Raw genomic sequence first — 12,137 nt, 5'->3', positions numbered from 1 at the left:
GATGCCTCCCACTATCATGTTATCTCTTTCATTGTTTTCCCACTTCATCCCTGTTCCAGCTTGACCATCCCATTCCCTTACCTACCCTTACCCCTATCCCCTACCCTCTATTGCCCACCCAACCTACAGAATGGGAAAAGATCTTTACCAGCCCCACATCTGACAAAGGCCTGTTCTCCAAAATATATAAAGAACTTAAGAAACTAGACATCAAAATAATGAACAATCCAATTAAAAAAATTGGCTATAGAGATAAACAGAGAATTCTCAAAGGAAGAATTTAAAATGGCCAAAAGACATTTAAGGAATGTCTTAGCATCCTTAGTCATCAGGGAGATGCAAATCAAATGACTTTGAGATACCATCTTATACCTGTCAGAATGGCTAAGATCAAAAACACTGAAGACAGCTTATGTTGGAGAGAATGTGGAACAAGGGGAACACTCCTACATTGTTGGTGGGAGTGCAAACTTGTACAGTCACTTTGGAAATCATTGTGGCGGTTTCTCAGAAAATTGGGAATCAATCTTCCTCAAGACCCAGCTATACCACTCTTGGTCATATACCAAAGGAATACTCAATCATACCACAGGGACACATGCTCAACTATGTTCATAGCAGCACTATTTGTAATAGCCATGGAATAACATGGAAACAACCTAGATGCCCTTCAACTGAAGAATGGATAAAGAAAATGTGGTACATATACACAATGGAGTACTACTCAGCAGAGAAAAACAATGACATCATGAGGTTTGCAGGCAAATGGATGGAACTAGAAAATATCATCCTGAGTGAGGTAACCCAGACTCAGAAAGACAGACATGGTATGTACCCACTCATAAGTGGATACTAGATGTAAAGCAAAGGATAACCAGACAACAACCCACAACTCCAGAGAAGCTAACTAACAAGGAAGACCCAAAGAGGGATGCATCATGGATTGCCCTGGGAAGGGAAAATAGATGAGATCTCCATGAGTAAACTGGGGATGATTGACATTTATTTTTAAATTACATGTAAGTACGTCTCTGAGTTAGCATGTGCACATGAGTGCAGTACCAGTGGAGGCCAAAAGAGGGCATCGGCTCTCCTGGAGCTGGCATCACAGGCTGCTGTGGTCTGCCCTATGTGGGTATTGGAACTGGACTCAGGTTCTCTGCAAGAGCAGGAAGCACTCCTAACCACTGGGCATCTCTCCAGCCCTAATGTGTTTTTCAGTCATAAAAGTCACATCTCAGGGTTGGAAAGACGGCTCAATGGTTAAGTGCACTGGCTGCTCTTCCAGAGGACCTGAGTTCGATTCCCAACACCCACATGGTAGCTCACAACTGTCTGTGACTACAGTTCCAGGGGATTCAACATGCTCACACAGATGTACATGCAGGTCAAGCCAATGCACATAAAAGAATAATAAATAAATCATTAAAAAAGACACATTTCTACTCAAAACCCACATGTGACTAAATAAGTAAGTAAATAAATAAATAAGAAGAAAATATTTTTTTAAAGGCCAGAGAGGTGGCTCAGCAGATAAAGGTGTTTTCTGTCAGGCCTCATGATCTAGTTCAATTCCTGGTAACCACATGTAAAGAAAGAACCAACTCAAGCCTCAAGTTGTCCTATGACCTACACATACACACACACCCACACACACACACACGCACACACACATGTGCACACAGCCCGCACCCCTGCCACATATAATTAAACATCATTTATGTATTTCTTAAAAAGAACTTTTAAAACACACCCACGTGTCTTATAGGTGTGTTTTAAAGTAGCTGCTTATAGGACTACACAGGTAAGGTGCGTTATTTTGGAACATTCTCTTGGACAGCAAGCTCCCTCCTGGAGCAAGCCTTTTTACTGCATAGGAAATGCAGCAAAGCTCCAGATGGGAAGGGCTCCTTCAGACTGCCTTTATGTGTAAATGCCATGGAGAGGTCCCTGTCGACTCTGAAGGATGTGTTGGGACGTGTTGGGATGTGTTGGGTAAGTGAGAAGACAGCTTCCATAGCGTCAGACCCACAGAAACTTCAAGGCTATCACACAGGCTTCATCTGCAGTGTGCCCACTGAAGACCTCAGACCTTCCTACACCACCTGCTGTGATTTGGACAGCAGAGTCCAAGTTTGGTCTCTGAGATCAGTATGTAGGGAGTGATGGGAAAGCAGAGCCTAGCTGGGGTTCTTTGGGGGTCACTGTCCTTGAAAAGAACTAAGGTAGGGCTCGTAGGACCCTGGTGAGGTCTTACCAGTATAGACTGTAAAAGAATAAGCCTGGTGGATGGAGAGATGGCTCAGTGCTTAAAAGCACTGGCTGCTTTTGGAGAAAACCTGAATTCAGTTCCCAGCACTCACTCTGGGTGGCTCATAACCACATAAAAACTCCAGCTCCAGGGGATCTGATGACTTCTTCTGGCTTCCACCAGCACTGAGCCCATATGGACCTAGAATGTTGAACCTAGAAGTCTGGCTTAGTCCCCAGGGGGCACTATTGGGAAGTATGGGAGCCTCCAGAGGTGAGGCCAGGAGGAAATTGGGTTATGGGGAGTTCCTCTTCCAGGGTTCAAAGCACTGGAGATGCTTGATTGCTGCATGGACCCAGCAAAGCCCGAGACACAGGAAACTTTGACTTATCTCATGTATTATATCAACCTGGGCTGGCGAACACACCTGCCTTGGGAGTTTTGTTACGCGTGGAAAACTAAGTCTGCATCTGTATATAAATAGCTGTGAATGTTACTCTGAGGCCAATTTCTTAAGTCAGTTGTACAGTCTTCAAAATGGTAATTGACAAGGGGCTGCTATGCCTGGTTGATTCTCCTCTCTCCCTCCCTCCTCCCCGCCTTTCACAGTGCTCAGGCTGGAGCCAGGGTCTTGTGTATTCCAGAGAAGCACTCCATTGCCAGCACACCTTTGACAGCACAGCATTTTTAGCTGGAATTCCTGCACTTAGGTCCCACCCCTAAGAGATGAGGGAGCCAGCTGGCATAGGGGGTGCTACCCGGGTCTGTGTCCTGTGCAAAGTAGACTTCTTAAAACCTGGACATAGTTTAGGCAAAGGAGAAAAGCTGACATGGAAGCTTGTCCAGGTGGTGACAACTGTGTTTGGCCACTAAGTCACGGATGTCAGTCGTTCTAAGTGTTTCACAGATACCAACTTGCTGAAGCTCCCAGGGTCTGAGGCCGAAAGAGTTATGCAACATCTGTGTTCCACAGCCAGGGAACACTGCCCAAGTTCAAACCAGAAAGCCTGGCTCCAAGACTTGCACTTTAATTTTATTACACATTATGTATTGGACACATGGGGGGTGCAAGTGGAGGTCAGAGGAGACAACTGGGGAAACTGGTTCTCTCCTTCCACCGCGTGGGTTCTGGGGACAGTCATCAGGCTTGGTGGCAAGCTCCTTCACCCTCTGACCCATCTCTTCAACCCTAGTTTAACTTTATTTTTGAGACAGGGTCTCATGTAGCTCAGGCTGGTCCTAAACACAAAATCCTGTCACCTCAGCCTCCCAAACACTAAGGTAAAAGCCACGGTGGTCACTGAGGTGGCCACCATGCAGGCCCACCATTTGTTCCCATAACCTCAGAGCTGTGTTAAAGGCTATCTGCTGGCAAAGGCCCTTTCTATACAATCTGTAGAAAAGATGTTGCTGGACTTTTGGGGTCCCTTCATGTTCGCCAAATGATACAGAGGAAATTGGGGTTCCTCCTTGGTGTTATTAGCCTTATTAATAAAATAATTTAGGAGTGGGCTCAAACAGAAGTGTTTAAAAGAAAAACCAGGGTAGATCAACTGCACACTTCAGCTGCTTCCTGGAGGAGGGAGTGGAGAGAGAAGGGAAAAGGCCATTTGAGCTGGCGTGGAGGGCAACCACACGGCACGGAGGGATGCTTTAGAGAGAGAGTAAAGGAACTCAAAATGTTGATGAAAAAGCCCCGAATTGTTGAGGGAGGCATGCTTAAGAAAAGTTACACTTTTCTAGATAAAGCCTTCCCCTGGTCCCAGAAAGAGTATTTACGGACAACTGACCAGTGTGTACAATAATGAGCAACCACTTCCTCCTCCTCCTAGATGACTGCATCCTGAGACTACTCAACTGCAGAGATCTCCATGGAGACTACCCCCCCACCCCCATGCAGTGCCCAGTAAACGCTGCCTTTCAAGGTTATGTAGTTGGTGCTCCAGCAGGTTGAGCTCAGATCCCAGCTTTTCTGTACACGTGTCTGTGTATCTGTCCTTCCTTTATTCCCTCATCATCCCAGTCAGGTTTCAGGACAAAGCCACACAGAACACAGCAGCCTAGACAATTTAGGAGCTCTGGGTTCAGTGAGAGTCTGGTCTCAAATGATAACTTGGACAGTGACTGTAGGAGATGCCTGACATTGTCTTCTGGTCTCACATGTGAAGACACGTGTGTGCACGCACCTGCACACCCCACCCCGCCACAGATACCCTGGGGTGGTAAATGAGCTCCGGCCTCATAGTGACCATCTTGGCAGTGTGCCTGTGGCAGGGACCTCACAGCGCCTGAGGACACAAACAGGACAACACACTAGAGACACAGACAAGCAAAGTGACAGCAAGAGAGCCTGACAGCACTACCTCCAGGGGCTCAAGCCCCATCTGAGCCGTGTGTGGAGACAAGCAGAAGAGCTGAGATGCTGTGTTTGGGGGACTTGAGTGCATGTCACCCCACAGAGGAGCCACAATGGAGTGACCTGCAGGCAGGCAGTGAAAGTCGTCTCTGTCTTTCTCTTTCTCCCTTCTCAGACATGGCCTCAGCCTTTGTGGCTGAAAGTGCCTTTCCTGGAGGCATCCATTTAAGAACACGTCTCAAAGAAAAAGCAAACCCAACCCTCCCCTTTTTAGACAGAAACAAGGGGAGGATGTAACTGGGCTCAAAGCTGTGTTAAAAGGCAGCATGACCTGGGGCTGTGTGATATTGGGTAAGTGAATGACCTCTCTGATGTTGGTGTGCTTATGTGCAAAACAGAAAAGCCATTCTTACAGACTGGGTATCAGAAACATTCACTGTCTCCAGTCTCCTCGCTAGTGACAAAAGTCTATTTATTTGTTTATGTATGTGGGGGTGTGCACGTGATCTCCTGTGTGTGTGGGGGTGGGTGGGTACATGCACACATGTGTACGTGGAGGTCAGAGGCTGATGTGAGTGTCTTCCTAAGTTGCTACCCACCTTCTGCTTTGAGAATGAACTTCGTCTCCACTACTAGGCTGCCAGGCCAAAGAGCTCCAAGGACTGTCTCCCGCTCTTGGTCTGGGTTTGCAGCCTTGCACTGCTGAGTGTGGCTTTCTGTGGGTTCTGAGGATCGGAACTCTGTCTCTGTGCGTGTGTAGCAGGTGCCTGACTGACGGAGGCCCTTCTCCGCCCATGCTTGCTTGCTTGTTGGTTTTGAGACAGTATCTCAAGTGACACCCCCCTCCTGCTGCCATGTCAGCCTCTGGCTCAAAGTACCTTTAGTTTTGAGACAGGGTCTCACTCTGTAGTCCAATCTGGCCTGGAACTCAGAATGTAGCCCAGCGAGGTCTCAAACTCCTGGCAATCCTCCTGCATCAGTGTGCCATGCTGAGATGAGAAGTGTGAGTCACCACAGCCAGTTTTAGAGTAATTTTAATCACCAAAATGACTCCGTTTTTCCAAAGTAAGTCTGGGATTTTTCATGTAATTCATGCATGCACACATTACATACATGCATGTCTTTTCCTGTGCGAGTGATAGGAATCCAGCCCTCTATCACGGTGCTACATCCTCTCGTCTGGAGTTTTTCTCTAAAACTCTTATAATTTAGCACTGAAGAGATGACTCAGTGGTTAAGACACTTGCTGCTCTAGTCGGGGACTGTAGTTCAGATCCCGGCCCTATGTGGAGTTGTAGTCAGATTTCTTGGGACCACCAGCCCACAGATGACAACATGGAGACTTCTTATTAATTACAAAAGCTTGGACTTAGCCTAGGCTTGTCCCACTAGCTCTTACAATTTAAATTAACCCACTAATATTAATCTATGTCTTGCCTCATGGCTTTTTACCTTTCTTTCAGTTTGTATGTCTGACTCCCTCTGTGTCTTGTTGGTGTCACCCTTGCATGTGCCTAAAATCATCCTGAGATCCTTCCTCCCTTTTCCCCAGAAGTCCCACCTATCTCTCCTGCCTAGCTATTGGCCGTTCATCTTTTTATTACATCAGTCACAACAACATATCTTCACAATGGCAGACAGTGGCTGCTGCTGCAGCTGTGGTGGGGGCTGGAATGACCTGAATTGGTCTATGCTGCCTACCTGGGGTGGTGGGAGATTACCAAGGCTGTGTAGGGTGATGGCCACACCACCTCATGGGTATTCTAAGTATGGTAACCAGTTTTAAGCAGAAATGAAGCCAGGTGCAGCATGGCTCAGAGGAGGGAAGGAAGAAGGGCTTTGGAGATTGGCTTCATCTGGTAAAGCCATGCATGCATAAGGAATTGACTTATACAAAAACCGTCAGACACAGTGGCACACACCTGTCATCCTAGCTTGGAATGACAGAGACACCTGGACCCCTAGAACTCAAAGGTCAGCCAGCCTGGCAGAATCTGCAAGCTCCATTCAGTAAGAGGCTTTGTCTCAAGAAATAAGGTGGAAAGTGATTGAGGAAGACTCTGGCCTCTGGCTGCCAGATACACAGGCACACGTGTGCACATGCATCTTCATCCATTTGCACACACTCATGCACCACGTAGAAAGAAGAGGAAGGAAGCCACACATCCTCCTGGGAGTAGCCTGTGTTTATGGAACTTGGGTAGCCCACCCCAAGCCTCCCAGTTGCCCTGCTACTGTCCTCAGTGAAGAACCCTGAAGCATAGATGGATGCCTGTGAGGTCTCCAGGGTGTCACAGTCCAGTGAGACTACTCAGGGTCTTAGCAATTGGAGAGGTCCTCACCCTGGGCTGGTAGGATGCAAGAATCCTCAAGAAACCCCCACTCCCCAACTCCAACAACCTCCCTGCCTGGACTGCTGTCCAAGGTCTGCCTTTCCAGGCCAGTGTCTGAGGACTCTGGAGGTCGGCTCCACCCACTGGTTAGATCAACTCTTTCTCATCAAGATGAACTTGGCCTTGCCCAAGGGGTCAGAGTGAGCTGGCCTGCAGCTCTAAGCTGTCTCATGCTGTGAAGACAGCCTGGATTGAAAGATCCCAGAATAGAACCTTCCTCCTTGGCTTTTCCTGAGGGTCCTCAGAGTGTATATGCTAACAATAGCAAGAAAAAGTAACCAGGAGTGCTCACACATGTCTATATCCTAGCACTCAGGAGGTTGAAAGTTCCAGACCAGCCTGGGCTACACAGAAACCCTATCTCAGTAAACAAAAAAAAGCAGTAATAATAATAATAATAACTAAATAATTCAACCCTATGCTAGAGCCTAAAGTGACTGCAGACAGCACAGGACACTCCTTTGCTGGCCATGGCCCCATCATTTCTTTCAATGTCAAATTCACCCTCTTTCTCTGGCCCCAAGGACTGCTCATTATGGACTCTTTGGGAGAAGATGACATTGAATTAACCCATCTTATGTGGAGGGAAAGTGGCACCTGCACAGGGTGACATCTTTATGTCCCTCTGCAGGTTCTTGATCTTAGGGGAAATAGGACATCAACAGAGATTAAATTCAGGCATTGGGGGAGGTCTCCCTGTAGCCAGGGGTTAGGGTGTTGAGGAGAGGAGGGCCTTGAGGCCACATAATGGGGGGGAAAACTGCTGTCACAGCTAAGCACACCTGAAGTATCTGCAAGTGACCTGAGATTACCCTAGAAACACGCTACAAGAGACATAAGGAAGCCATGTGAAGCCATCAACCATGAACCAGACAGGGCTGCCGGCAGGGGTTATTCAGATGTGCCCTTGGCCTCGAGTTAGGAGCAGGGGGTGCAGGGAAAAGGGGTGTGCTGGCTGTTTCTGCTCCCCCAAGCTGATGTGCTCTGGTCACATTCTGGTTTGCCTTCTTGGGCCAGGTCTCAGGGACACTCCCCACCCCTCATCCCGCAACAGACATGAGATTACTGGGGGAATGCGCACTCCAGTCCCGCAGGGCCTGGCCCAGGGCCCTGCAAGGGGTGTGTGTGAGGCTGTCAGCACAGAGAGAAAGACTCACAGGTGAAAAAAGCAAAGGAGAGAGAGGAGAGGGTCCGAGGCAGAAAGGAGAGCGATAAAAAGAAAATACAGAGAGGAGAGGGACAGAGAGAGACTGAGGAGAGGATAGAGAGGAAAAAGGGACAGAATGAGGGTCAGAAACAGAGGGGAGGGAGAGAGAGAGAGAGAGAGAGAGAGAGAGAGAGAGAGAGAGAGAGAGAGAGAGAGAGAGAGAGAGAGAGCATTTACAGTCATTCTAGTCCAAAGTCCAAAGTAGCCCAGCCCTGGCTCCACCAGGGTGCGCAGACCATGTGGAGACCATGTGGAGCCCATGGGGCTGCGGAGCCTGGGCCGGGGACCCTCAAACCCCAACCCCTGGAACGCCCTGCAGGCCACCAGACTGAGAAAGGACTGGCTGCCTTCTGGACTTAGACCAGTAACTCCCACCGCCCAGTCATGTGTCCCTAGCAGGTAGCAAAGACACTGGTCGCCAGGGCCTGAGCTAAGGCTAGTTAGAAGAAAACGGATTTGGGGGCTGGGTATGTGGCTAAATGACAGAGCTCTTTCCTAGCATGTGCAAGACCCTGGGTCCCAACCCCCTCCCCAAATAAAAACTGTTTTAAAAAGGGAAATAAGTCTATCCACTTACACACACTTTAAGAGAAACTCTCCAGAGAAAGACATGTTTGTTTTTTCCCAGAGAATCAAATATAATTTGGAAATCAACTCAAAAGAAAACTTATTCACAGAAAGGACTGGAGATCTATTGCAATAAGAAGAAAAACCGAACTCCTAGTCGAACGCCATGCCCTACCCCAGGCACCCGACTCTGCGGAGCCCTGCTCACCTGCATCGGATCTAGTGGGTGCCACGGCCAGTCCTCTGGGAGGTCCGAGGGTTAATATAGTCCACCAGGAAGTGGCACTATTTGAAAGGATTAGAAGGATTAGTGGGTGTAGCTTTGGAGGAAGTGTGTCACTGTTGGTGAGCTTTGTGGTTTTGAAAGCTCATTGGAGACCCAGTGTCTGTCTCTCTCTCTCTCTCTCTCTCTCTCTCTCTCTCTCTCTCTCTCTCTCTCTCTCTCTGACTACAGAACAGGATGTAGAACTCTCATCTAACTCTCCAGCACCATGCTGCCTGAGTGCCACTGTGCTCCCCACCCCCATGATAATAATGGACTAACTTTTGAAACTGTAAGCAAACCCATAATTAAATGCTTTCTTTTGTAAGACTTGCCTTGGTCATCATGTGTCTTCATAGTAATCGAACAGTGACTAAGACAGCACATAAATACTTAATACAGAATTTAATGTAATGATTCTCTACATTGGAAATGAGAAAAATTAAAACTCAGGCAAGGACATGAAAACATTTTGTAAAACAATATTTACTAATTGCTAATAAACACAGCAAGCCAAGCATTAGGGTATGTAAGTATATTTAGGACATCTCATAGCCCCAACTATTGAGCATTGTGTTCCATTGCACCTGATTAAATGTGTCCACAAAATCAAAAGTACTGTCAACAAGGACAGGGCAGATGTCTCAGCTTTCAGAAGTGCTTGTCATGTAAGCATGAGCAGGTGAGTTTGACCCATAGAATCCATGTGAAAAATCAGGATGACACACATTTATAATCCCAATGCAGGGCATGCAGAGACAAATGAGTACTTGGGTCTCAGTGGCTAACACCCAAACTGAAGCAGGCCCTCAAGGGACTCTGTCTCTAAAAACAAGGTAGATGGTCATCTTGAAGGTTGTCTTCTTGTGTACACACACACACACACACACACACACACACACACACACACACACACACTTAAATACATACACAAACACAATTCCCCTACTTTCAAGGTGAAGATGACAGATTACATAAAAGCATATTCAGGGCTCTCTTCATGTCCCTGTTCCTCAGGCTGTAGATGAAGGGGTTCATCATGGGAGTGACCACAGTATACAGAACGGAAGCAAACACCCCTGCCCAGGAAGCCTGTGTCCATGTAGAACTGAGGTACACTCCAAGGCAGGTTCCATAGAACAGAGAGACAACGGAGAGGTGAGAACCACAGGTGGAAAATGCTTTATACTTTCCTCCTGCTGTTGAAATCTGCAGGACAGATGTCACAATTTGAGAATAAGAGAAAAGTATCCCAGCAAGAGGGAAAAAGCCCATGATGCCTGTTACAATATATAACACGACATTGTTGATGAAGGTGTCAGAGCAGGCTAGCTTGAGGACTTCAGGAAGCTCACAAAAATAGTGTGGGATTTCCACAACGGCACAGAAAGACAGCCTCAGTGCAGTTAAACTCTCAGGCAGGGCTCCAAGAATGCTTATGAGCCATGCCAGGAGAAGTAGCTGCGAACAGAACTTAGGGCTCATAAGGACAGTATAGTGCAGGGGGTGGCAGACGGCCACAAAGCGGTCATATGCCATCACGGTCAGAAGCAAATTGTCCAGAAGTCCAAAGACCGTGAAAAAGTACATCTGGGTGATGCAGCCCGCATAGGTGATGCGCTTACTCTGTGTCTGGATGTTCAGCAGCATCTTTGGGACAGTGGTAGAGGTGAAGCAGACGTCACAAAAGGATAGGTTAGAGAGGAATAAATACATGGGTGTGTGCAGCTTAGGATCAGAGACAATGGCCAGGATGATGAGCAGATTCCCAAAGATGGTCACCAAGTACAAAGACAAGAACAGCCCAAAGAGAGCAGACTGAATCTCTGGGTTCTCTGAAAGTCCCAACAGATAAAACTCTGGAATCCCTGTGTGGTTTTCTGGTTCCATGTGAACGAGTTGTCTGTATAAGAAGAGACAGAAAGACTGAGCTACAGGGAACAAACATAGCAGGTGTTTGTACGCCTCAACTTCAACCCCATGCATTGGTGAGACGGGGCATTTCTTAATGCTTGCTTCTCTTTAGAGGCCGAGGTTTCTAAATTCAGCCATATTCTCCTGTGGGTCACCTCATGTGGGACTCCTGGCAATAACACTTAATTTAGTATTCAGAGCTGACTTTAAATACTCAGCTACCTTAACTCCCCCTCAGTCAGCTGTTATCACCTAAGATCTCTTTTCAATTACTTTCATCTCTCATTTAAAAAAATATATTCTGTGAGAATTTCATATCCATACATAATGAACTGTGATCACTTCCACTCCTCATTTCTGCCTCCAGCTCCTCCCATATTCGCCCAACATATCCCCTTCTAATTTCATACCCTCTTTTTTCACAGAGTAAAATGTGGTTTTCTTTCTTATTTACTTTTCTCTTAAAATAGGTAACTATTTTTAAATTAAAATATAACTATATCATTTCCCTCCAACTCATCCCATGCCTCACTCAAATTCCTGGCCCCCTTCTTTGTTATTACTGCATCTATGTGCATATATATGCATAAATACATAGATAAAACCCACTAAGACCAGTCAGTGCTGCCCATATGTACATGGCTGTGGAGTCATCCACTGAGGTATGTGGAACCTACCAATCGACACACTTCTGAGGAATAGCACTTGTCCCTCCCCTGGTATCCATCAGTTGCCAATAGCCCCTTCATAAGGGCTGGGGCCTCAAGAGCTCATCCCTTTTTTGCAGGTCTTATGGAGATATCCACAGCTGCTGTGAGTTCATGAGTTACATTATATCTAGAAGACAAACTTCACAACACTCCTCCCCACACACTATCTCTTACATTCTTTCTGCCTTCTTTTCCACAGTGTCCCCTGAGCCTTGCAAGTGTGAGGGGCTGAGAAAGATGCCTCATTTAGGGCTGAGCACTCACAGTCACTGCTTCTCGGCATATTGACCAGTCATGAGTCCACACCGACTCTGCCCACTCTAGAAAGAAGCTTTCTCACAAAGACTGAGAGCAGTTCAGGTCTGTGGATATAAACATAACTTTTTAAAAGGCAATTTGACACCAGAACCAGTTAGCCAAACAACAGTAGTAGGTTCTACCATAAGGCATAAGTCTTCCCAGCCATGAACTTTTGAC

At 46.9% G+C, this 12,137-nt stretch overlaps 1 protein-coding gene across 1 annotated transcript; it reads right to left on the bottom strand.

Annotated features, from left to right (window-relative positions):
• Window positions 1-9,987: 9,987 nt before the first annotated feature.
• Window positions 9,988-10,926, bottom strand: LOC128102999 (olfactory receptor 7C1-like). Its single transcript, XM_052727025.1, has one exon. It carries the CDS (start codon window positions 10,924-10,926, stop codon window positions 9,988-9,990), a length of 939 nt encoding a protein of 312 aa, XP_052582985.1.
• Between the last annotated feature and the right edge of the window lie 1,211 nt (window positions 10,927-12,137).

The sequence above is a fragment of the Peromyscus californicus genome, unplaced genomic scaffold (genome assembly GCF_007827085.1).
Source record: "Peromyscus californicus insignis strain IS unplaced genomic scaffold, ASM782708v3 Scaffold_8__1_contigs__length_139910024, whole genome shotgun sequence".
Taxonomy (NCBI): domain Eukaryota; kingdom Metazoa; phylum Chordata; class Mammalia; order Rodentia; family Cricetidae; genus Peromyscus; species Peromyscus californicus.
Note: the sequence above shows the minus strand (reverse complement) of the source record. Positions and strands in the feature narration are given on the sequence as shown.

Excerpts from the sequence above, each read along its gene's own strand:
- LOC128102999 (XM_052727025.1), bottom strand. The coding sequence starts at position 10,926 with ATGGAACCAGAAAACCACACAGGGATTCCAGAGTTTTATCTGTTGGGA.